We start from the raw sequence: 26,255 nt of genomic DNA, 5'->3' as shown, positions 1-26,255 counted from the left end.
GCCACATTAATGTGAGAGCAGAGCATCATTTCCTCATCATCAGGGAGTGATTTGTATGGAGTGAGGAACTCTGAGAGTCAAATTAGAATAATCTAAATGCCTCTAGGGGCAATTTGCAACGCATGCTGTGGTGAAAAGGATAACATAGTAATTGCATGTTGTGTGACTTACGTTTATAATGATGTGAATTTATTTTATTTTCAGCAGGGTTTTTAACATTTGCATGCAGCATATGATGATATGAACTAATGATTAAAGTTCAGGATGGTAAAAACAACATAAATGTTTTTAACCTCATCATTTTTTAAGATAATATTTATAACCATACAGTAGAAGCAAATTAAAAGAAGCACAGTGGTCTTATTTAGCACAATGTGTTTTTTTATAGTCCACTGTAGATGATGTATTACATTTTATTATTCACAGCAGGGATTTATTTTATTTCTAGCATACCATTTTCTTCCCATCCGCATATACCAATTTATAATCCAACATGAATCCTACTCTTGACGTTCTAGTATACTGTATGCTGCACGGTAATTATCCAATCTGTAACGATGTACGCTGAGAGTCAGGAAGCAAGTTCAGGGAGTGAATACATTTAATAAATAAACCAACATGAACAAAACAAGAAACACGAACAGCGCACCGACATGAAACAGATACAGAAACCATAACGCCTGGGGAGGGAACCAAAGGGAGGGACATAAATAGGGCAGGTAATCAAGGAGGTGATGGAGTCCAGGTGCACATGACAATGGTGACAAGTGTGTGTAATAATCAGCAGTGTGGTGACCTAGAGGCCAGAGAGGGAGTATACGTGACACAATCAAACTCCTCAGCTCCCCTGTGGTAGGCTAACCAGTCTGTCCCTCTGTGTGTGTCCTCAGAAGGAGGGACGTGTGAGGTGATCGCAGCCCACCGGTGCTGTAATAAGAACCGTATTGAGGAGCGCTCCCAGACCGTCAAGTGCTCCTGTCTACCAGGGAAAGTGGCCGGGACGACACGCAACAAACCCTCTTGTGTGGACGGTAAGGACATGTTCATAGTATGTTATTTACTTTCATCAACACATATGTTTTGTTTTCCTACATACTGTATGTCATATGTGTTGTATCCATCATTGGCTTAGTAGTCAGATGTTTTATTGTAAAAAGAAATGTAGTTTAGAGGTACTTTTTTACAGTAGTTAATAACATTGTAATTCTAACATTACGTTTGAGAGAGACAGCCACATGCTGAGGTGTTTAATCTCTTTTCCTCCTAATGCGGCTCATTCCTGCATGACTCTCTTCTGTCTTAGTGAAGTCATTTAAGATAATTAAGCACTCTTAGTTGGAGACTAAGTTGAACCTGGGTAAGTGCTGCAAAGGGAGACAATCAATACCTCAGGTGCACTGTTGAGCACCTGGGAATGGCCCATGTTTCACATTGCATGGCCCAAGGCAGCATAGGTTCATAAATGAATAAATGAAAAACACAACTCTGGCAACCCCTGGGCTGACACACCTGAAACGCCTAACTGAGGAAAATAATCAACACAGTTACAGGGGAATGGAGAGCACAGGCAGTCACAAGCACAGTGGGATAGAACAGCTCAGAGAGCCTATCTCCTTCACGCCTTCAGTACTCATGTATCCTGATGCCCTCTTTATAGTTTCACCTCAAACCCCTCAAAGATGAAAGTCATCTAGGCTGGCCTCACAAAGGAACGACACCGAGACGTCTTCATTATGAAAGACATTGCAATGACGGGGTGCACGTCTGCCCTCTTCAATCCCTTGGCTTGCTCCATCTTGATCAGTTCTGGAATATGAATTAGATATGAGTCTTGAGACACAAAACTTTGCGATTTCATCCTCAAACCAACTGCATAAACCTTTAAGGCTAAGGACTCCGAACTTGGTTGACTCTTAAGAAAGCATGCTCAGTGCATTTCACAAAGGGGAAACCCCTCTGAAAGAAACATTTAAAGAGTTCTAACCTTGAAAACAGCACTGCAGTTCTTCCAGCAGACAGTTTTGTCCCCACACAGACTAGACAGCCAACCAAACAATGTCTCCTCCACTCTACCATGACAACATGTTTTAACCATGGCCCTCTGGACAATTGTTTGTGTGTGTTAACTAAACATGGCCTCCACATAACAAAAACTGATTTCTATATTTACACTGCCTTGATGTGATCAGTTGATAGGATCCAGATAGGAGAGGATGGAGTGGATGGGGAGTGAGTTGGTGGGGAAGGGAGAATGAATAGATAGGAGAGGATGGAGAGGATGGAGAGGAGGGAAGGGAGGGAGGGAGAATGAATAGATAGGTGAGGATGGAGAGGATGGGGAGTGAGGTGGTGGGGAAGGGAGGATGAATAGATTGGAGAGGATGGAGAGGATGGAGAGTGAGAGAATGAACAGATTGGAGAGGATGGAGAGGATGGGGAGTGAGGTGGTGGGGAAGGGAGAGTGAATAGATTGGAGAGGATGGAGAGGATGGGGAGTGAGGAAGGGAGGATGAATAGATTGGAGAGGATGGAGAGGATGGAGAGTGAGAGAATGAACAGATTGGAGAGGATGGAGAGGATGGGGAGTGAGGTGGTGGGGAAGGGAGAATGAATAGATTGGAGAGGATGGAGAGGATGGGGAGTGAGGTGGTGGGGAAGGGAGAATGAATAGATTGGAGAGGATGGAGAGGATGAGGGGGGTGAGGTGGTGGGAAAGGGAGAATGAATAGATAGGTGAGGATGGAGAGGATGAGGGGGGTGAGGTGGTGGGAAAGGGAGAATGAATAGATTGGAGAGGATAGGGAGTGAGGTGGTGGGGAAGGGAGAATGAACAGATAGGAGAGGATGGAGAGGATGGGGAGGAGGGAGGGAGGGAGGGAGGGAGGGAGGGAGGGAGGGAGGGAGGGAGGGAGGGAGGGAGGGAGGGAGGGAGGGAGGGAGGAGGGAGGGAGGAGGGAGGGCTGGGAGATGTTCACACTTCATGCCTCTGTGCTCCTGGGTCCTGCAGTGAGGGAAGAATCCCTGTACCTGTTACTGTATTGATTAGCAACCTATTATAAAGAGAGTGGGGATAAATGGAAATGACAAGTCACTGGGCAGCAATGTTCCAGCAGTGAGCACCACAGAAAGAGAGGGAAGGAAAGATAGAGAGAGAGAGAGAGAGAGAGAGAGAGAGAGAGAGAGAGAGAGAGAGAGATAGATAGATAGATAGATAGATAGATAGATAGATAGATAGATAGATAGATAGATAGATAGATAGATAGATAGATAGATAGATAGATAGATAGATAGATAGATAGATAGATAGATAGATAGATAGATAGATAGATAGATAGATAGATAGATAGATAGATAGATAGATAGATAGATAGATAGATAGATAGATAGATAGATAGATAGATAGATAGATAGATAGATAGATAGATAGATAGATAGATAGATAGATAGATAGATAGATAGATAGATAGATTAGATAGATAGATAGATAGATAGATAGATAGAAGATAGATAGATAGAGAGAGAGAGACACAGAGACACCGAGAGAGAGAGAGAAATACACAAAGAGAAAGAGACACACAGAGAGAGAGAGGGAGACACACAGAGAGAGAGACACAGAGAGAGAGAGAGAGAGATGAGAGAGAGAGAGAGAGTGTGAGAAGCGAGAGATGTTGTCTGCTGTTTGTGTGGGTTCTGTGGGCCCCTGTTCAACTCTGTGAGGGTGAGGGTTTATAGACCTGGGTAGTCAGTGTTCTGTGACTTCCCCTCAGTGGTGTGAAGGGTGCACTAGCCTGGCTAAAAAGATTGAACTCATCCCCAGGTCTCCCGTTATTAATGCTTAATCTTTGATGAGAAATGATGCTACCACCCAGGCTGGCTCATTTCGCCCTCAAGGGGATACCCGCTGTGACTATTCCATACACATACATTGGACACAACCACACATAAATACACACTTGAACACAGACACACACACACACACACACTAAGCTTCCCTTCACATGCACCAAGTCCTGTACTGTATAAGTGGCAAGACGTACCCTTCTTTCATCAGATAAAGTCTTTGAGACAGAATCCTGGGTGTATTAACTGTCTTTAGCATCAAACAATCAAACCATTAATCCAATGACATTGTTTTATATGTAATGTTTACTCCTTTGTAGATATTATTGATCAGTATCTGTGTGTGATGCTTCCTCTGGGATTGGTAACTGATTGGGTTATGTATTAATGCATGGGAATGTGGTGCTTGTGTTGGAGGCTGGCGCCAAACACAGTCAGTGGGGGAGTGCTGTCAGCTTTTTCCCAGCATGTGAATTGATTATTAGCATTGACAAAGAGAACTACGTCCCAGTTATGTCAGGGCCAACAAGACTCTTAGTTAGGAACATCCCTTTTAACAAGTCAAACGCTGCTGCTTATTTCTAACAGCCCATGCTAGGCCAATCAAATACGCTCAGATTAGATGCTGTCACTGCACCGCTGCCTTTATCCTGTTCTGAGATATGCAAGTGCACAAGTACTGTACACACACTTTCTGCACACACGTGTCATGGATCCCTCTGGAACTTTAATTGCCCACACCTGTCCACTATTCCCAGTGATTAGTACTTGTATAAGTGTGCCCTTTGGTTTCCATTGGGCTGTCCATTATTGTTACAATTTCTGTTGGTGCGTGTGATTGCGCAGATGATTGCGGGTCTCGTCCCGTGGGTTAAACGCTGTGCGCGTGTTATTTATTTGGGGTACTCCTCGCTCTTTTGTTTGGGTTTCTACCCTGTGTTTTGTATACCATTAAGGGAGAAAGAGGGAATGGCCCGTCCGAAGACGCTGTGACTGGTCCGTCCAGGCCCCCGCCACAACTTCGGGAACTGCAACTGGGTCGTCCGACGTCACCACAATGGGTCTGTCCGACAACGCCTCTTCAGCAGCTACAACTGGCCCGTCCGACACCGCCACAACCGGTCCGTCGCCACTGCTACTGGTTCGTCCAAAGACGATGCAACTTCGGCAGCTGCATCTGGTCTTGATCGACCCGCACTGCGTTCCTGTGATTGTCCTCGAGGCCGGTGTCGTTGTCCTATGTGTTTTGGCTTTCGTGTCATTGTGGATTGCGCAGATGATTATGGGTCTCGTTCCGTGGGTTAATCATTGTGTGCTTGTGTTATTTATTTGAGGTGCTCCTCGCTCTTTTGTTTTGGGTTTCAACCCTGTGTTTTGTTACGTGTTTGTTTGAGCTTCGTCCCCATGCCTTTACATGGCAGGCCCTAATTTAGGTCAATAAAAACCGCTATTACGAATTCCTGTCTCACCCGAATCATTTATACCAGCGTGACAGCAGGTGCACACACACACACACACACACACACACACACACACACACACACACACACACACACACACACACACACACACACACACACAAAGGCTGTTTGCACCTCCGCTGCCACAAAGAATATACATAGTAGGTGTGTGTCTATCAGTGATGATCTCTTAACATAAGCAAAACACACACACGTTCTCTCATACACACATGCATCACACACACATTTATTTTCCCTCTTGAGCATATTAAGCGTGGTGCTAGCCACTGATGGGGAATGAACTCTCCTGTTTGGCTGCGGGCGGGTATTGCTGAGCATGACAGGTTGACATGGTACGTACGGGGAGAAAGCACACATAAACGCGAGCTTCTTCAAGGGTAGAAAGAGATACCTGATCATCCACACACTCTGCTGATCAAAGGAACCATCTGAATGAAGCCAGCTACAGGATATCAAAGCACTCGGAATAAACAGCGTACTTCGATGAGGCCCGTCAAAAGACATTGTCTTTCCATACATACTGTACGCAAGGCCATTGCCATGATTAGTAATATCTATGTTTCAAAAAGAAAACTCCTAATTATATCTGGAGATGTGACATGCTACATATTTCAAAATACAATGCAGTAGTATCATCCTGAAGTGCAGGAATAAATCAGTCACGTTGCATTTAAAACATCTGGTATTTTTCTATAACACTTATGCTGGCTGTGTGTCTGTGTGGATGAATTAAAGCAGGCCTGGCTTTCCATGATTACCTTGCCTCAAAGTTGACAGTGCAAAGTCTAAATCCTATGACATCTAAAGAAAGTCACACAAAATGAACATAAAATCCACTTATTGGAAGACCTCTGTCCGTCCCAGTATGGTTCACTCACTTCTGGCTTTGAGAATGTATTCTCACCCCTTGACTTTTTCCCAATTTGTTGCTTTACAGCCTGAATTTAAAATGGAGAAAATGGAAATTGTATTTCACTGATCGACACACAACACCCCATAATGTCAAACTGGAATTTAGCATTTTGAATGTTTTACATTAAATGTGCTTAACAAGTCACATCACAAGTTGCATGGCCTCACTCTGTGTGCAATAACAGTGGTTAACAAGTCACATCACAAGTTGCATGGCCTCACTCTGTGTGCAATAACAGTGGTTAACAAGTCACATCACAAGTTGCATGGCCTCACTCTGTGTGCAATAACAGTGGTTAACAAGTCACATCACAAGTTGCATGGCCTCACTCTGTGTGCAATAACAGTGGTTAACATGATTTTTGAATGACTAGCACATCTCTATACCCCACACATACATCTGTAAGGTCCATCAGTCAAGTAGTGATTTTTGTAGTTACTCCACAATACTAACCTAAATGACAGAGTGAAAAGAAGGAAGCCTGTACAGAATAGTTGGAGTGGCTTTGTTACAGTTTTGACTTAAATTGTCTTGAAAATGGCTGTCTAACAATGATCAACAACCAACTTGACAGAGCTTGAAGAGTTTAAAAAGAATCATGGGAAAATCCAGGTGTTTATAGACTTACCACAAAAGGCTAATCACTGCCAAAGGTTATTATAACATTGACTCAGGGGGTTGAATACTTATCTAATCAGGAGTTCTGTGCCTCAACACAATCCTGTTTCGGAGCTCTACGGACAAATATTTCGACCTCGTGGCTTGGTTTTTGCTCAGACATACACTGTTATATATATATCTATGGCAATTCCGAGAGTATTCAGACCCCTTTACTTTTTCCACATTTTTTACGTTACAGCTAAAATAGTTTTTTTTTTCTTTTCTCATCAATCTACACACAATATCCCATTATGACAAAACGAAAGCAGGTTTTCAGAAATGTTTGCAAATGTATTAAAAATAAAAAACAGAAATACCTTATTTACATAAATATTCAGACACTTTGCTATGAGACTCGAAATTGAGCTCAGGTGTATCTTGTTTCCATTGATCACCCTTGAGATGTTTCTACAACTTGATTGGAGTTCACCTGTGGTAAATTCAATTGATTGGACATGATTTGGAAAGGCACACAACTGTCTATATAAGGTCCCACAGTTGACAGTGCATGTCAGAGCAAAGTCCAAGCCATGAGATCGAATTGTTCTTGGAGCTCCGAGACAGGATTGTGTCGAGTCACAGAACTCGGGAAGGGTACCAAAATATTTCTGCAGCATTGAAGATCCCCAAGTTTGGAACCACCAAGACTCTTCCTAGAGCTGGCCGCCCGGCCAAACTGAGCAATCGGTGGAGAAGGGCTTTGGTCAGGGAGGTGAACAAGAACCCAATCGCCACTCTGACAGAGCTTCAGAGTTCCTCTGTGGAGATGGGAGAACCTTCCAGAAGGACAACCATCACTGCAGCACTCCACCAATCAGGCCTTTATCATAGAGCCACTCCTCAGTAAAAGGCACATGACAGCCCACTTGGAGTTTGCCAAAAGGCACCTAAAGAAACAAGATTCTCTGTATTTTAAACCAAGATTGAATTCTTTGGCCTGAATGCCAAGCGTCAAATTTGGAGGAGACCTGGCACCATCCCTAACCTGAACAATGGTGGTGGCAGCATCATGCTGTGGATATGTTTTTCAGTGGCAGGGATTGGGAGACTAGCAAGGATAGAGGGGATTTTTTATTTTTTTTGTCATTATGGGGTATTGTGTGTAGATTGATGAGGGGAAAAACAATTGTATCCATTTTAGAATAAGGATGTAATGTAAAGAAATGTGGAAAACGTCAACGGGTCTGAATACCTTCGAATGCACTGTATATAAAATATACATATCATTCTTCCACTTTGACATTAGAGTATTTTTTGTAGACCATTGACAAAAAAATGACAATTAAATCCCACTTTGTAACACAACTAAATGTGGAAAAAGTCAAGATGTGTGAATACTTTCTGAAGCACTGGATATACCCACCTGTGAAGGGGCAAACCTGCAAGGCCTGAACCTGGTGCTGATACAGCCCCAGGGTACCAGGGTAAGGTCAGGAGCACAGTGCTGTAGCATCCCCCAAAAATGCCTCCTTTCTCGCTGCATGACCGCCCGACATGAGCAGAGTTCAAATCGAAACAAACACTAAAGGCTGCATATGAGTCAGAGGATGTTTTTTTTGTTAAATTTGAGATTATAGACCAGAACCCGATACAGTAGCTAACTTCCTCTAACTTTGTCGCATCTTCCACCATAGAAGACATCATTAGACACTTGACCTTTCAACTGACGTGTTCCTCACTAGGGGCAGGAGTCATTCAAACAGTCAGAGCTATTCTTTATGTGTTCTGCGCCCCTCACACTTCCACAATGACTAATTCACTTCTGAACACTTTGATGTTCTATCCATACTCAACATTCTTTTTTTGCAAGAGCCATTGTTAGAATTGACAAGTAATGGACAATTCAAAGACTCTTTCATCAGAAGAAATACAGTTTTCCAACAACCACTCGAGCACACTTCAAGACGAATAACTCTTAGAAACACTCCAAGACACAGTACACACACAAATACACACATGTTGCATTCCACAAATACAGGCTGCGGTCCAAAGGTGGTCATTACGATTGTAACATGTTGGAAATGTAATGATTGAGATGCCAAACGATAGTGTCTGAATAGCTAGCTAATCAAGAGCCAATCTGGTACTGTGAAGAGCAACGATTAATATAGAATAATGGCCTGTGAATCCGACCTCAGATCTGAGGTCTCTGTCTCGGCCCCTCCATAATTACACACTGGCGTCATTATCCCAGCTCTATTGACCTTCTCCAGCCTTATTACTGCCATTACATACTGGCCAGTCTCCCTGGGATTACAGCCAGGCTCATCTCCCTGTGTAAGGACTGACCGAGCCTCTTCATTAGATCAATCAGCTTATCAAATCAAATCAAATTTTATTTGTCACTTGCGCCGAATACAACAGTTGTAGACCTTACCATGAAATGCTTACTTACAAGCCCTTAACCAACAATGTAGTTCAAGAAATAGACTTAAGAAAATATTTACTAAATAAAGTAAAAAATTTAACAATAAAGTAAAAAATTTAATAACAATAACGAGACAGGAAGCTTGGCTGCAGTGATGTGCTGGGCCGTAACGGACTACCCTCTGTAGCGCCTTACGACCGGATGCTGAGCAGTTGCTATACCAGGCGGTGATGCAACCGGTCAGGATGCTCTCGATGGTGCAGTTGTAAAACTTTTTGAGGATTTGGAGACGCAAATCTTTTCAGTCTCCTGAGGGGGAAAAGGCGTTGTCGTGCCCTCTTCACAACTGTCTTGTTGGTGATGTGGACACCGAGGAACTTGAAACTCACAACCAGCTCCACTAAAGCCCCGTCAGTGTTAATGGGGGCCAATTCGGCCCTCCTTTTCCTGTAGTCCACGATTCGCTCCTTTGTCTTCCTCACATTGAGGGAGAGGTTGTTGTCCTTGTACCACACTGCAAGGTCTATGACCTCCTTCCTATAGGCTGTCTCATCGCTGTCGGTGATTAGGCTACCACTGTTGTGTCGTCAGCAAACTTAATGATGGTGTTGGAGTGGGTGAACAAGGAGTACAGGAGGGGACTAAGCATGCACCCCTGAGGATCCCCAGTGTTGAGGATCAGCGTGGCAGATGTGTTGTTGCCTACCCTTCCCACCTGGGGGCGACCCTTCATGAAGTCCTGGATCCAGTTGCAGTCCTGGATCCAGAAGTCCTGGATCCAGGGAGGTGTTCAGTCCCCGTGTTCTTAGCTTAGTTTGCCCAGTGTGTTGTTTTTGTTACTGGTCAGGTGAGAGAGGACTCATGACTGATTAATATGGACATATGTGATTGATGGGTCAGAGACAGACTCTGACTGAGGTAGACTGATTGGAGAGTGGGAGAGTGTTGCTGGCTATAAGAGGCTGGAGGGACATGGTGCCAGACAGAGGGGCACGGAGGGACAGAGGGGTAATAGAGAGAAGCAGAGGGAGGTAGGGACAGTTCACTGTTGTCCAGTGTGGGCCATTGATCCATGCCCCCAAACTGTAAATTAACACCTGCAGAAAAGCATGAAAATGTAAACCCTAATTGCTTTCCACTCTTGATCCCGACCCAAGGCGATCGATTTGAGTGGCGTAGGAGAAAGACACTGAGGGCCACCGAAGCTATTGGAAAACCATCCATTTTGCCTTGATTAATTCAAGTCCAGTCAACCATTCTAAGGCTTGTTCTGATGTTAAAAACCATTTGCTATTCATTGAACTGTCAGACATGTGTCTGTATAACGAGGGCATGTCTCTTTGAACACCTTGACAGACTCTCATCTGTCAAGGTGTTCAAACATTGTGTTACCTGGCAGACATGTCTGGGTCAATGTATCTATCATATACTGTAACTACCCCACTGTGTATTTGATGGACAAATAATATAAGCCATTTAGCCGACGCTTCTCTCCAAAGTGACTAAGAGTCACGCATGCATACATTTCACACATGGTCGGCCCCAGGAATTGAACCCACAACCTTGGTGGTGCAAGCATTATGCTATACCAACTGAGCTACAGAGGACCATAATATGCACAAGGTCTGTCATGTCATATTTTCAATCGATTCCAGACCCCCCTTTCATGTGTTTGTCCATTAACGTTAATGTCAAACCTTGTGACAGGATGATTGTTGAGTGACAAGGGAAAGATTAGTGTTTGTAATGACATGTAATATTGTTGGCCGTGCTGCTTCGTCTGTACCACAACTCTCTAGAAAAATATTTGTTATCTCCACGAGGTTAACCTCTACAGGTAAAGGTGGAATTAACATATGAGAAATCTGTCATACAGTACTTTATCAATCATGGTTCTGCCAATAGTGTGACAGACAGACGGACGGACAGACAGACAGACCATGTTTGAGATGACCAGTCCTGCTCTGGTAATCCACATCCCCTTCATACTGTTTGGGAGAGGAGGAAACAGGAGGAGTTGTGGTTGTGACTTTTGTGTTGGTGGTGGGAGAGGGGGAAGGGGAAGTACAGTAAGGGTGGAATGGGCCACTGGGGAGTGAGGAATGGATCCTAGCCCATAGAATGGCACTTTCCCAGCAGCAAAGGTCACTGAGAAAGAGTTATCCTGGCCTGGATTCAGAAGATCTGGAGCTCTACATTAACCCTGAGACATTAACCCTCTCCTTTAGCCCCTGCGGATCTCTGACTCCCTACATGTACTGGATCACACAGAAAGGGCTACCAAGTTAAGGCCTGCTATTTAAGTTGGGGTTTCAGTTTGGCTTTTTACGATGATGATCTTATGATTGAGATGAGGAAGTCTGCTGCTGTTTGCCACTGTCTTACCAATTTACACTATATATGCAAAAGTATGTGGACACCCCTTCAAATTAGTAGATTTGGCTATTTCAGCCACACCTTTTGCTAAAGGGGGGGATCGAGCACACATCCATGCAATCTCCATAGACAAACATTGGCAGTAGAATGGCCTTACTGAAGAGCTCTGTGACTTTCAACATGGCACTGACATAGGGTGCCACCTTTCCAACAAGTCAGTTCGTCCAATTTCTGCCCTGCTAAATCTGCCCAGTCAACTGTAAGTGCTGTTATTGTGAAGTGGAAATGTCTAGGAGCAACAACGGCTCAGCCGTGAAGTGGTAGGCCACACACGCTCACAGAATGGCACCACCGAGTGCTGAAGTGAGTATAAATGGTCTGCCTTCGTTGCAACACTCACTATCGAGATCCAATCTGCCTTTGGAAGCAATGTCAGTACAATAACTATTCGTCGGGAGCTTCATGTGTGTAAAGCTCGCCGCCTTTGGACTCTGGAGCAGTGGAAACGCATTCTCTAGAGTGATGAATCACACTTCACCATCTGGTAGTCCAACGGATGAATCTGGGTTTGGCAGATTCCAGGAGAACACTACCTGCCCGAATGAATAGTGCCAACTGTAAAGTTTGGTGGAGGAGGAATAATGGTCTGGGGCTGTTTTTCATGGATTGGGCTAGGCCCCTAAGTTCCAGTGAAGGGAAATCTTAACGCTACAACATGCAATGACATTCTAGACGATTCTGTGCTTCCAACTTTGTTAGTTGGGGGAATGTTTGGGGAATGCCCTTTGCTGTTTCAGCATGACAATGCCCCCGTGCACAAATCAAGGTCCATACAGAAAAGGTTTGTTGAGATCGGTGTGGAAGAACTTGACTGGCCACAGAGTCCTGACCTCAGCCCCATCGAATACCTTTGGGATGAATTGGAATGCCGACTGCAAACCTGGCCTAATTGCCCAACATCAGTGCCCGACCTCACTAATGCTCTTGTGGCTGAATGGAAGCAAGTCCCCGCAGCAATGTTCCAAAAACTAGCAGAAAACCTTTCCAGAAGAGTGGAGACTGTTATGGCAGCAAGGGGGGACCAACTCCATTTTAATGCCCATGATTTTGGAATGAGATGTTTGACAAGCAGATGTCCACATTCTTTTGGTCATGTAGTGTACATCTTGTCTGTATTATTACTGCTGTAGACATGATACTCTGGACTATTTAATTCCCTTGCACAGAAAGCCATATGCTGCTTATAATGTGGTCAGGGGTTAGTGTCCCTGAGAGATGTTTGACAGGCATATACAATTGGCTGGCCCTATGACTAACGCACACGTAGACAGTGCATATTTTGCAGCACACAGTGTAAGGAGAAGTCAGTGTGGCGTGGAGTATAGTAAATACCATTTTGCTGTCATGCAAACTACAGCTCATCTTTCAACCCCTCTGGTGAGGCAACGTTTTAATCTCAGCTCTCTCGCCCCCTCTCTCTCTCTCTCTCTCTCTCTCTCTCCTTTCTCCGTCTGTCTCTCTCTCTTTTCCATTCCAAAGGATTGATTCTTACTTTGCAGGTATTACTTTACCATTTTCAATTTAGAGAGGATTCTGCATTCAAAGTGTTCAATATAAATCCTTCTCGCTGCTCGTATAATGAAAAACAAGTTTCCAGGTGTTTCTGGTCAGAGCAAAAAAAGTAGCTTAATGGAAAACATGTTCATTGCAGCACAGGAAGTGGCAGAGTATCAATTGTGGAAAATGATCAGACATGTCACCTGGAGCACCAGGCTTTGTACTTTTTTACGATGGTGTTTGTCCTGCTTAGTCCTGGCTAAAATAGTTAATTTTATTATTTTCTGAACTTGTATTTATTCAGGGTAGCCCAATTGAGACCAGGGTCTTGTTCCCAATGGTATTCTCACAATAGGAAGAACAACTTGCAATACAATTAAAACGAGAAAATACAAATAACCACAAGGCACAACCTCAACACCACAATTTCAACAAATAAACCACTACAATCAATTGAAACAACTGCACTCCTCAATGAATTAATTCAACACCAGAGTCCTAAACTGCCCTAGCGGCACCAGGGAATCAAGATGCAAGGAATTTTGTAAGTTATTCCAACAATGTGATTCACTGAAACTAAAGGAGGAATTGGTCGAGACCAGAGGGACCTCAACAGTAAACCAATCCTGCGAGCGGGTTTGGTAGCTTTTATACGTTAGCAATGAAGTTAGGTAATGGTAGTAGGGCTTTGCAATCAAAAAGGGGGAAATAAATTGATCTATGGGACTTTAATGATGACCAGCTAACCTTTTGATACAGGATGCCGTGGTGAGTATTACAACTGTCACCAGAGATAAAACAAATGGCGCTATAGTAGACGGCATCCAAAGGTTTAAGAGTAGTGGCTGCTGCAATCTGGTCTCACCATAATCAAGAACTGGCAGGAAAGTTGACTGTACAATCTGCTTTCTGACTATTTAGGGAGTGGCAAGATCTATTTAAAAAAAAAAAGGGATAATTTTAACTAGCTCAACCATATGTTTTGTCAATCCAAATGCCCAGATATTTGAAGGCAGGAACCTGATCAATGAGAGAACGATTAAATTAATAAATATGTAGTCCATCGGAAACGTTCTTCTGAGAACTAGAAAACAACATGCACAGTTGAAGTCAGAAGTTTACATACACTTAGGTTGGAGTCATTAAAACTCGTTTCTCAACCACTCCACAAATTTCTTGTTAAAAAACTTCTTAAGGCTAGCGGAACCCCTAGCCAATATCCACTGAAATGCAGATCGCAAAATTCTAAAATATATTTTTTTAATATTTAACTTTCATACATTCACAAGTGCAATACACCAAATTAAAGCTTAACTTCTTGTTAATCTACCCATCGTGTCCGATATCAAAACGACTTTACAGCGAAAGCACACATTCAATTATGCTAGGTCAGCGCCAAGTCACAGAAAAACATACAGCCATTTTCCAGACAAAGAGAGCAGTCACAAAAAGCAGAAATAGAGATAAAATGAATCACTAACCTTTGATGATCTTCATCAGATGGCACTCATAGGACTTCATGTTACACAATACATGTATGTTTTGTTCGATAAAGTTTATATTTATATCCAAAAATCTCAGTTTACATTGGCGCGTTATGTTCAGTAATGTTGTGCCTCGAAAACATCCAGCGTATTTGCAGAGAGCCACATCAATTTACAGAAATACTCATCATAAACTTTGATAAAAGATACAAGTGATATGCATAGAATTGAAGATATACTTCTCCTTAACGCAACCGCTGTGTCAGATTTTAAAAAACTTTACGGAAAAAGCACACCATGTAATAATCTGAGTACAGCGCTCAGAGACCAAAACCAAGCCATACAGATACCCGCCATGTTGTGGAGTCAACAGAAGTCAGAAATAGCGTTATAAATATTCACTTACCTTTGATGATCTTCATCAGAATGCACTCCCAGGAAGCCCAGTTCCACAATAAATGTTTGATAAGTTCGATAAAGTTAATCTTTATGTCCAAATACCTCCTTTATGTTAGCGCGTTTAGTTCACCAATCGAAATTCACAGGGTGCGGGCAAGTCCAGACGAAAAGTCAAAAACGTTCAATTACAGTCCGTAGAAACATGTCAAACGATGCATAGAATCAATCTTTAGGATGTTTTTATCATACATCTTCAATAATGTTTCAACGGGACAATTCCTTTGTCTTTAGAAATGAAAAGGAAATGCAGCTCGCTCTCACGGCCGTGCGCCTGACTTAGCTCATGGCCTTCTGCCAGACCCCTTAGTCAAACAGCTCTTATTCTCTCTCCCTTCACAGTAGAAGCCTGAAACAAGGTTCTAAAGACTGTTGACATCTAGTGGAAGCCTTAGGAAGTGCAATATCACCCCATAGACACTGTATATTCAAAAAGCAATTACTTGAAAAACTACAAACCTCAGATTTCCCACTTCCGGATTGGATTTTTCTCAGGTTTTCGCCTGCCATATGAGTTCTGTTATACTCACAGACATCCTTCAAACAGTTTTAGAAACTTCCGAGTGTTTTCTATTGAAATCTACTAATAATATGCATATATTAGCTTCTGGGCCTGAGTAGCGGGTAGTTTACTCTGGGCATGCTTTTCATCCGAATGTGAAAATGGTGCCCCCTATCCCAAACATGGTTTACAAACTATAGTTTTGGCAAGTCGGTTAGGACATCTACTTCGTGCATGACACAAGTGATATTTATAACAATTGTTTACAGTCAAATTATTTCACTTATAACTCACTGTATCACAATTCCAGTGGGTCAGAAGTTCACATACACTAAGTTGACTGTGCCTTTAAACAGCTTGGCAAATTCCAGAAAATTATGTCATGGCTTTAGAAGCTTCTGATAGGCTAATCGACATCATTTGAGTCAATTGGAGGTGTACCTGTGGATGTATTTGAAGGCCTACCTTTAAACTCAGTGCCTCTGCTTGACATCATGGGAAAATAAAAATAAATCAGCCAAGACCTCCACAATAAACAATTCTAGACCTACACAAGTCTGGTTCATCCTTGGGAGCAATTTCCAAATGCCTGAAGGTACCACGTTCATCTGTATAAACAATAGTATGCAAGTATAAACACCATGGGACCACGCAGTCGTCATACCGCTCAGGAAGGAGACGTATTCTGTCTCCTAGAGATGATTTTACTTTGGTGCAAAAAGTGCAAATCAATCCCAGAACAACATCAGCAAAGGACCTTGTGAAGATGCTGGAGGAAACAGGTACAAAGGTATCTATATCCACAGTAAAACGAGTCCTATATCGAGATAACCTGAAAGGCCGCTCAGCAAGGAAGAATCCACTACTCAAAAAACGCTAAAAAAATACAAACTATGGTTTGCAACTGCACATGGGGACAAAAATCTTACTTTTTGGAGAAATGTCCTCTTGTCTGATGAAACAAAAATGGAACTGTTTGGCCATAATGACCATCGTTATGTTTGGAGGAAAAAGGAGGAGGTTTGCAAGCTAAAGAACAACATCCCAACCGTGAAGCATGGGGGTGGCAGCATCATGTTGTGGGGGTGGTTTTCTGCAGGAGGGACTGGTGCACTTCACAAAATAGATGGCTGTCACATCCTGACCTTAGTTCCTTTTTTATGTCTCTATTTTAGTTTGGTCAAGGCGTGAGTTGGGGTGTGCATTCTATGTTTGTTCTGTGTGTTATAGTTCTATGTGTTTGGCCTGGTATGGTTCCCAATCAGAGGCAGCTGTCAATCGTTGTCTCCGATTGAGAACCATACTTAGGTAGCCTGCTCCCAGCTGGTGTTGGTGGGTAGTTGTTTTTTGTGTCAGAAGAGGAGGAAAACCGTTACAATGGCATCATGAGGCAGGGCAATTATGTGGATACATTGAAGCAACATCTCAAGACATCAGTCAGGAAGTTAAAGCTTGGTCGCAAATGGGTCTTCCAAATGGACAATGATCGCAAGCATACTTCCAAAGTTGTGGCAAAATGGCTTAAGGACAACAAAGTCAAGGTATTGGAGTTACCATCACACAGCCCTGACCTCAATCCTATAGAACATTTGTGGGCAGAACTGACAAAGCGTGTGCGAGCAAGGAGGCCAACAAACCTAACTCAGTTACAACTGCTCTGTCAGGAGGAATGGGTCAAAATTCACCCAACTTATTGTGGGAAGCTTGTGGAAGGCTATCCGAAACGTTTGATCGAAGTTAAACAATTTAAAGGCAATGCTACCAAATACTAATTGAGTGTATGTAAACTTCTGACCCACTGGGAATGTGATGAAAGAAATAAAAGCTGAAATATATCATTCTCTCTACTATTATTCTGACATTTCACATTCTTAAAATAAAGTGGTGATCCTAACAGACCTAAGACAGGGAATCGTTACTAGGATTAAATGTCAGGAATTGTGAAACTGAGTTTAAATGTATTTGGCTAAGGTGTATGTAAACATTCGACTTCAACTGTATTTAGTCTAGCCCGCATTAAGATTAAGTTTTAAATCATCCAGGGCTTTCTGTAAGGTAACAATGTCAGATTGCAGCTCTAACATAGCCTGGTCAACAGATGAATATTAACAGTTTAATATATATATAAATAGTAAAGAGAACAGGCTCCAGTACGAAACCATGCAGTACACATTTTGTAATATCCAGGAATCTAGACTTAACAACATCAGAGATCACAGAATAACATGGAAACAAACACAAAGATCGCAGCATCTCAGAAAGACTGTGATAGATTGCAAGGTGAGCTAATGTTTCCTCCCATCACACATGGGATTGCTGTGTCATTAAGATGGGATGCATATTCAGTGAAGCCAAGAGAGAGAGAGAGAGAAAGAGAGAGATCATGATGGATGAGAGTGTGGTAATTAATTACTCTATGTTGTGAACAGCCATGGGGGAGCGTAGAGGTCAACGTGTGTTTGATTCGTATGCGGAGGAAGTGAATGCTCTGCTAGCTCTGGTAGCTTCAGAGGATGGTTGACTGTCTTCAGAGAAAGTGGAGGATGGTAAGCCTGGGGATTGCTAATACTTGACTGAGCAGTCTCTATTAAGCCAATGCAGTCAATGTATGAGTCTGTTCTTCTCAGTGTATGAGAGAGTAGGCTACAGTTCAGCCTGTTCTCTCTCCATATGTATATTGCTACAGTGTGTACAATGATGCACAGGAACTTCACTGTGTTTTTTTATAATAAGAAGTGAAGATGTGCTTACAGAGACTTGCTTTCCCGTAACCTTGGTTACGCCGACTGCAGCATTTTTTTGCCAAAAAAGGTGAAACAAGATGTGAATTTGAAAAACGAATGTCTATCTTGACATCTTGACATTTAACCTTCCAATCCTATCCATTTAACCTTCCAACCCTATCCAGTTAAAGAGAGAATAATGATGCCTTCTTGGCAGCTTGAAGTACATATAGTACAAGTAATTTTATGGGAGAAAATAAGATCATGCAGGACAAATACCACACATACTCTGGCTCATTGCTTTCAATGGGAATAGAGGTTCTATATAAAACAAATCTGTGACTGGGAACAGAAGCATCAAGATACATGGACGACACCAAGTATATACTTTACTTTATAGGTTTGAATAGACCAACAATAGGTACAGGCAAACGCACACACGTAAACACGCACACATCTTGGTGTTTTGTTTTGTCTAATAGCTAGAGGACGTATTTTGTAGATGTTAATGAGAGGCAATTACTTTTGATTAAAAATAAGATTACTGCATCTTCATGCAATGTTGCTATATTAAAACAAAATAATGATTAATCACTGTTTGGGCAGACATTATTGTCAACAGTGAGTTTCATTTCAGAAACGGTACAAAATGCTCTGAGCGAGGAAGAATGAAAAAACAATCATTTAGAAATATGTACGTGTCTTATCACCAGACTGTTCGCTTGAGGACCTTTTCACCATATTGAAGGGCTGTATTTTCCCTCATTGTGTTTGTGTCTGCGCCCGCGCCTGTGTGCCATATTGTGTGTAGGGTTGCAAAGAGAAGGGATATTATTGGATACCTTCAAAGTGTACCAGTAAACTACCAGAATTTTGGTATCTTTCAAGGATTTTATATACATTACCAGTCAAAAGTTTTAACAAATCTACTCATTCCCGGGTTATTCTTAATTTTACTATTTTCTACATTGGAGAATAATAGTGAAGACATCACAACTATGAAATAACACATATGGACTCATGTAGTAACCAAAAAAGTGGTAAATGAATCCAAATATATTTTAGATTCTTCAAAGTATCCACCCCTTGCCTTGATGACAGCTTTGCACACTCTTGGCATTCTCTCAACCAGCTTCATGAGGTAGTCACCTGGAAAGCATTTCAATTAACAGGTGTGCCTTGTTAAAAGTTAATTTGTGGAATTTCTTACCTTCTTAATGCGTTTCAGCCAATCAGTTGTGCTGTAACATGGTAAGGGTGGTATACAGAAGATATTTGGTAAAAGAACAAGTCCATATTATGGCAAGAACAGCTCAAATAAGCAAAGAGAAATGACAGTCCATCATTACTTTAAGACATGAAGGTCAGTCAGTGCGGAACATTTCAAGAACTTTGAAAGGTTCTTCAAGTGCTGTCGAAAAAAACATCAAGTGCTATGATGAAACTGGCTCTCATGAGGACCGCCACAGGAAAGGAAGACACAGAGTTACCTCTGCTGCAGAGGATAAGTTCATTAGAGTTACCAGCCTCAGAAATCGGCAATTAACTGCACCTCAGATTGCAGCCCAAATAAATGCTTCACAGAGTTCAATTAGCAGCCACATCTCAACATCAACTGTTCAGAGGAGACTGCGAAAATCAGGCATTCATGGTTGAATTGCTGCAAAGAAACCACTACTAAAGGACACCAATAAGAAGAAGAGACTTGCTTGGGCCAAGAAACACGAGCAAATGGACATTAGACCGGTGGACATTTATCCTTTGGTCAGATGAGTCAAAATTTGAGAATTTTGGTTACAACCGCCTTTGTGAGACGCAGAGTAGGTGAACGGATGATGTCCGCATGTGTGGTTTCCACCATTGAAGCATGGAGGAGGAGGTGTCAATATGCTTTGATGGTGACACTGTCAATGATGAAATCAGAATTCAAGGCACACTTAACAAGCATGGCTACCACAGCATTCTGCAGTGATACGCCATCCCATCTAGGATGTGTAAGGGCTATTTCACCAAGAAGGAGAGTGATGGAGTGTTACATCAGATGACCTGGCCTCCACAATCCACCTACCTCAACCAAATTGAGATGTTTGAGATGAGTCGGACGGTAGAGTGAAGGGAAAGCAGCCTACAAGTGCTCAGCATATGTGGGAACTCCTTCAAGACTGTTGGAAAAGCATTCCAGGTGACTACCTCATGAAGCTGGTTGAGAGAATGCCAAGAGTGTGTAAAGCTGTCATGTTATTTCATAGTGTTGATGTCTTCACTATTATTCTAAAATGTAGAAAATAGTAAAAAATAAATTTAAAAAACATTAAATGAGTAGATGTGTCCAAACTTTTGACTGGTACTGTATGTAAACCATCAACTTAGTGTATACCATTGGTGTTTAGTATGAGGGTTTCAGCATGAAATATCCTTTCTATACAGTATATTTTTTACACACTATTTATTTAACTGTCAGTATGTTTTTTCCGTCAATGTTTTGGCGTCAACGTGGTGGCAGTTGTGAATAACATTGATAGTTGGAAGAGAAAATAATGCCATTGTTGGTTAGATGCTTTTTTCATTAATTAGGTAATTTCCTCTTGAATGATATGGTATATCTACTAGAAACTCATGGACAAAATGGACAAGGATAGAAAAAATGTATGCTATATATGAATAAGTTATTCAAGTGTAAATTACCAAAGTTACGATACTGTAGATTGCCATAGATTTTCTGTTAATTACCCAAATTACTGAAGATTATTTTAACTATGGTAAACTACCAGTAGCTTAATAACCCTAATTGTGTGTGACAGTGTATCTGTGCGTGATGACAGGGTGAACTCAGCCCTCTCTCTCTATGTGTCTCTCTCCCGCCGGCAGCGTCCATTGTGATTGGGAAGTGGTGGTGTGAGATGGAGCCCTGTCTGGAGGGAGAGGAGTGTAAGACTCTGCCTGATAACTCTGGATGGATGTGCTCCTCTGGGAACAAGATCAAGACCACAAGGGTGAGACTCTGCACTGGCACTAGAGTCATTCACTCAAACATTCACATGCACAAAAACACACACACACACACACACATACACACTCACACACACACACACACACACACACACACACACACACACACACACACACACACACACCCACAAGTTACTCTCACAAGTTACTCTCACAATGGCTATAGATTTTGATAGATAAGCTATGTGAATCTGTTATTTAAGTGAGACGTGGTGAGGAGGCCTCACTTAACTACAACCTTTAGAAAATAACCTCGGCGGTAACTAGAACCTGATTGACCATAGTTGGACAAGACACTTCTGATGGAAATTATTTAGTACATCTACTGATATACTGTGGTAGGATCTCATCTGCTGTCCCATTACTCTAATTTGGGTAATCGTCTCCTGTTATTTGATATAAAATACATCTATTTTCAAACTCAAACAGAAATAAAGCATGCACTAGACACATGACATACACTACATTACCAAAAGTATCTGGACACCTGCTCGTCGAACATCTCATTTAAAAATCATAGGCATTACTATGGAGTTTGTCCCCTCTTTGCTGCTATAACAGCCTCCACTCTTCTGGGGAAGCTTTCCACTAGATGTTGGAACATTGGTGCGTGGACTTGCTTCCATTCAGCCATAAAAGCATTAGTGAGGTCGGGCACTGATGTCGGCATTCCAATTCATCCCAAAAGTGTTCGATGGGGTTGAGGTCAGGGCTCTGTGCAGGCCAGTCAAGTTCTTCCACAACTATCTCAACAAAGAAATTCTGTATGGACCTCGCTTTGTGAACAGGGGCATTGTCATGCTGAAACAGGAAAGGGCCTTCCCCAAACTGTTGCATAAAGTTGGAAGCACAGAATCGTTTAGAATGTCATTGTATGTTATAGCGTTAAGATTTCCCTAACTTAGGGGCCTAGCCCGAACCATAAAAAACAGCCCCATTTTTCCTCCTCCACCAAACTTTAAACCTGCCAATATGCATTGGGGCAGGTAGTGTTTTCCTGGCATGTGCCAAACCCAGATTCGTCCATCGGACTGCCAGTTGGTGAAGCGTGATGCATCACTCCAGAGAATGTGTTTCCACTGCTCCAGAGTCGAATGGCAGCGAGCTCTACACCACTACAGCAGTCGCTTAGCACTGCGCATGGTGATCAGATGAGTTTTACACGCTACACACTTCAGCACTTGGCGGTCTCGTTCTGTGATCTTGTGTGGGCTACCATTTCACAGCTGAGTCGTTGTTGCTCCTAGACATTTCCACTTCACAATAACAGCACTTACAGTTGACTGGGGCAGCTCTAGCAGGGCAGACATTTGACAAACTGACTTGTTGGAAAGTTGGCATCCTATGACGGTGCTACGTTGAAAGTCACTGAGCTCTTCAAGGTCAATCTACTGCCAATGTTTGTATATGAAGATTGCATGGCTGTGTGCTCAATTTTATGCACCTGTCAGCAACGGGGGTGGCTGAAATAGCCAAATCTACTAATTCGAAAGGGTGTCCACATACTTTTGTATTTTCTTGTGTTTCTTTGTCATGAGGTGGGGTTTTAAGCTGTAAGCAATAATGACCTGTGCCAGAAAAGTGTAAGCAAAGCAGTGAGAAACATCCTGGTTTTGCCTGAGGGTTAATCTCTTTAGAAATATAAACTTAGCTAAGAGCAAGTACTGTATATTTCTACTGCCAGGCAGTTTATAAAAAACAAGATGAAAAATCCACCATAAGAAATGAAAATAATAAAAGGAATAATGTCCCTGAAGCAAGCCCATCTAACACTCCGTGACAGGTTGATCGCCAGATTTGGATTCATTCGATTGACTCCCCAGACCGAGTGCTGCCTCCCCCTTCTCTTAGTGATTCGTAACCATGACTTTGAATAGAAACAGAGACTAATGTGATTGTAGTGAAAGGAACAGCCAGGGCAGGTTAGACCACACAGAGCTTTTCAAGGTTGTCCCGCATGCTTATACAGTACACAGTCTATACTACTTTACTATTCCAAGCCCCCACCCTAAAAGTGAAAAGAAGTTGACCGGATGGTACGGTTTTGCCAGCCTGTCAAGGTAAGCGCTCTGATACAGTACAAAGCCAACTTTAAGAATGCATCTCTGAATCCATTCTTTGGACAAAAAAGTGAAAAGTGTTTCATAAGTTTTATGTAACCTTTGAGGAACCTTCTTGTTGCCAAGAATATTTCCTGAATCAGTGGTTCACAAACCTCTCATTGGGGACCCCCAGTTGTTCCATGTATTTTATCAATTCCAGAGCTAGCACACCTGATTCAACTTGTGTACTAATCATCAAGGTGAATCAGGTGAGTATGTGAATCAGGTGAGCTAGTTCAGGGCTACAACAACATTGTGACATGTCTGGGGGTCCCAGAGGAGAAGTTTGAGAACGGCTCTCCTAAATACTCTTCATAGGAATCAGTTAGTATGTGCAGTACTGAGAAGTGATCTAGACTCATATCAGTGAATAGGAGTGGATCCTGTTTGGTACATTAGGGTAAGAAAGGCAAAGTCTCTACTAAAGGTTTTACTCCTAAATATACACGTCAACATTTTCTCTTGACCCTCTCTTTGCAGAACACTGCGCCATACTCACCTTTTTAGCTCTGGAAGCAAAATGCAGAGGATGCTTCAACAGAAACTGAGCTGCATTCTTGCTTCTGTAAAGGTTAGTCTCTCTCCAGCTTTTCTTCATGTGCACTTCACTTCAAACACAACTATGGGAGTGGGACTGACTGACTCATGTTCACTGATTTCTCATTAACCCACATACTCAGGGAAAATAATCAAGTGTGTGTGTTTACATGCTGTGCATGAGTAGGCAGGCTTGACACAAATATGCTGCACTCTCCCTCCCACTCAAGACTGCAAATTACAGTATAACACATGCAACAATTGCAACACAAGTAAATCAAAATCATGTTTGTCAATAAATAAAAAAATATCTAAGAAATAAAAATACATATATTGCCAGCTGTCAACACACACACATGCATGCAAACACACACACAAACATGTACACACAGACACAGACACAGAGACACAGGTCCAGCCCTGACCACTTTCTGTCGTGGTCAGATCAGTGTGTAATAGTAGGACCAGTCCCTCTCTCTCGTCCATTCACTCATTTTGTTTCATGTCCTGTTTTGCTACTGGGCACTGTGTGAATTAGATTACAGTGCATAGTCCTAGTTTGCCATCCCCAATCTGATGTGTTGATTTTGGACATGACTGCACGTGTGTGTGTGTGTGCGTTTGTGCGTGCGTGCGTACGTGCGTTTGTGCGTGCGTTTGTGTGTGTGTTTGTATGCCTGCACATGTGTGTTTTCTTGGGTGCCGCTCTTGTTGTGTGGGTTCTTATCATCAGACTGCTTTATGTCCTGATCTGCCTCTGATGGGGTGGGGGGGCAGCTATCAGTGGACAGCATAGACAATAGACAACATAAAAGGGTTTTATTCTCTCTCTGCATTTCTCTGGTTTAATCAACATCTTTCATTCTTTCTGCATTGAGGGCAGATAACCTCATCTGTATTTGTTCTGTTACACACCAGTAAATCCTTTTCTAATTTTCATTTCACCTGCAGGGTTTAATTTCTCTCTTAACGTTCTCAGTGAAATGCGATCAGGCACACATACACACCAACTCATACACATAAATACATCAGCTTACCATTTTTTAATTGCCATGAAAGTAAGACACTGCCAAAGTGAGTGTCTGATACCCTTGTTTTTTTGTCTTTTTTCTTTCTGTCTTTCAGAGAGGGAGCCCTGCTTGCCTGTTCTGTATCAGCATCAGACAAGGCAGGCCTTTTGTATGAGGAAGTCACAGTGAAGGGAAGTGGGGAGAGACCCCACCAAAACACAAGCCCAGCATAGAGCCACATTACCTGCTCCACTGGCTAAATAGATCAATCCATTTCTGCTCCCACCATACAATTATGATGTTGAAAATTACAAGTAAAAGGGAGAGAGCAAAAGAAAGTGAAATGAGAAATCTCATCATTCTGCCTACCTGCCCCTTTTGTTAAAATTATCTAGTTATTTGAAGCCTTCAATATTATCAAGAATCCCTACCAGACCAGATAGTCATAAGTCTATTAGCCCAGGACTTTGGGAGTTTCCTAGCTGTTGCCTCAGTATTCAGATTCAGTATTTACATTGCTGTTTCAAGAGCCACATGTTGTCTATTAGAAGTAACAGAAGGCACCTTTTCGAGCCAGTCACAACAGCAGGATATATCCCATCTGGGAGGCTTGATCAGAGCAAAGTTACCTGCCAGCAGATGCATCACCATCAAATGTGTTGAATAAGGGAAATCATAAAACAATCAATCGAAAACACTCCTCACAAGAAATGATCATCACCAAGCACTCATGTTTTCCACGTCCCATCTTTGTTTGGTAACACTTTACATGAACTATCCATCCACATGGTTCATGTAATGTGGACGGTACTACTTTCTTCTACTCTTTTTGTTCTATACCCATTGTCAATGTCACATTAAATTGATCTTGATATATGTTGTTGTTGTCTGGAGTTTTCTGTTCCGTCTGGGTGTTTCATTGCTTTTCAAAGAAGTTGCTCTGCAAATGGAGTAGAAGAGTTCAGCACTTAACGAAAAACAGGAGGAGAGAGAATGTCTAAATTATTTCACTAAGGCAATTGTCCTTGGCTCTTTTTACTTACTGAGGTCTGAGTAAATTGCATTTTAATGTGGCTAGTAAATTAGAATGCAGAGGGCTTAGTTTCTAACAGGAAAAAAAGCAATAGTTTGAAAATCCTTCTCCAATCCATCCCTACCTGCTGCTGCTCTGCTCATTTCCACAGAAGGGGACGGAACAGACGACAGCTGAAATGACAGCATTTGCATATAGTTTCCT

At 42.3% G+C, this 26,255-nt stretch overlaps 1 protein-coding gene across 3 annotated transcripts in view; it reads left to right on the top strand.

Moving 5' to 3' along the window:
* Positions 1-26,255, top strand: part of LOC109907839 (chemokine-like protein TAFA-1) — a 234,520-nt gene that overhangs the window by 199,806 nt on the left and 8,459 nt on the right. Inside the window, exons 3-6 of one of the 3 annotated variants that reach the window (XM_020506116.2) lie at positions 891-1,031; positions 21,229-21,353; positions 23,952-24,042; positions 25,134-25,894. In XM_020506116.2, coding sequence (XP_020361705.1) covers positions 891-1,031; positions 21,229-21,353; positions 23,952-23,978 — 293 coding nt within the window. In that variant the 3' untranslated portion in view covers positions 23,979-24,042; positions 25,134-25,894. Of the gene's footprint in view, positions 1-890; positions 1,032-21,228; positions 21,354-23,695; positions 23,872-23,951; positions 24,043-25,133; positions 25,895-26,255 lie in introns of those variants that run through there. The other 2 variants (XM_020506203.2, XR_002257603.2) reach the window with 2 other exon arrangements.

The sequence above is a fragment of the Oncorhynchus kisutch genome, linkage group LG1, assembly GCF_002021735.2.
Source record: "Oncorhynchus kisutch isolate 150728-3 linkage group LG1, Okis_V2, whole genome shotgun sequence".
NCBI classification, from domain to species: Eukaryota; Metazoa; Chordata; class Actinopteri; order Salmoniformes; family Salmonidae; genus Oncorhynchus; species Oncorhynchus kisutch.
Note: the sequence above shows the minus strand (reverse complement) of the source record. Positions and strands in the feature narration are given on the sequence as shown.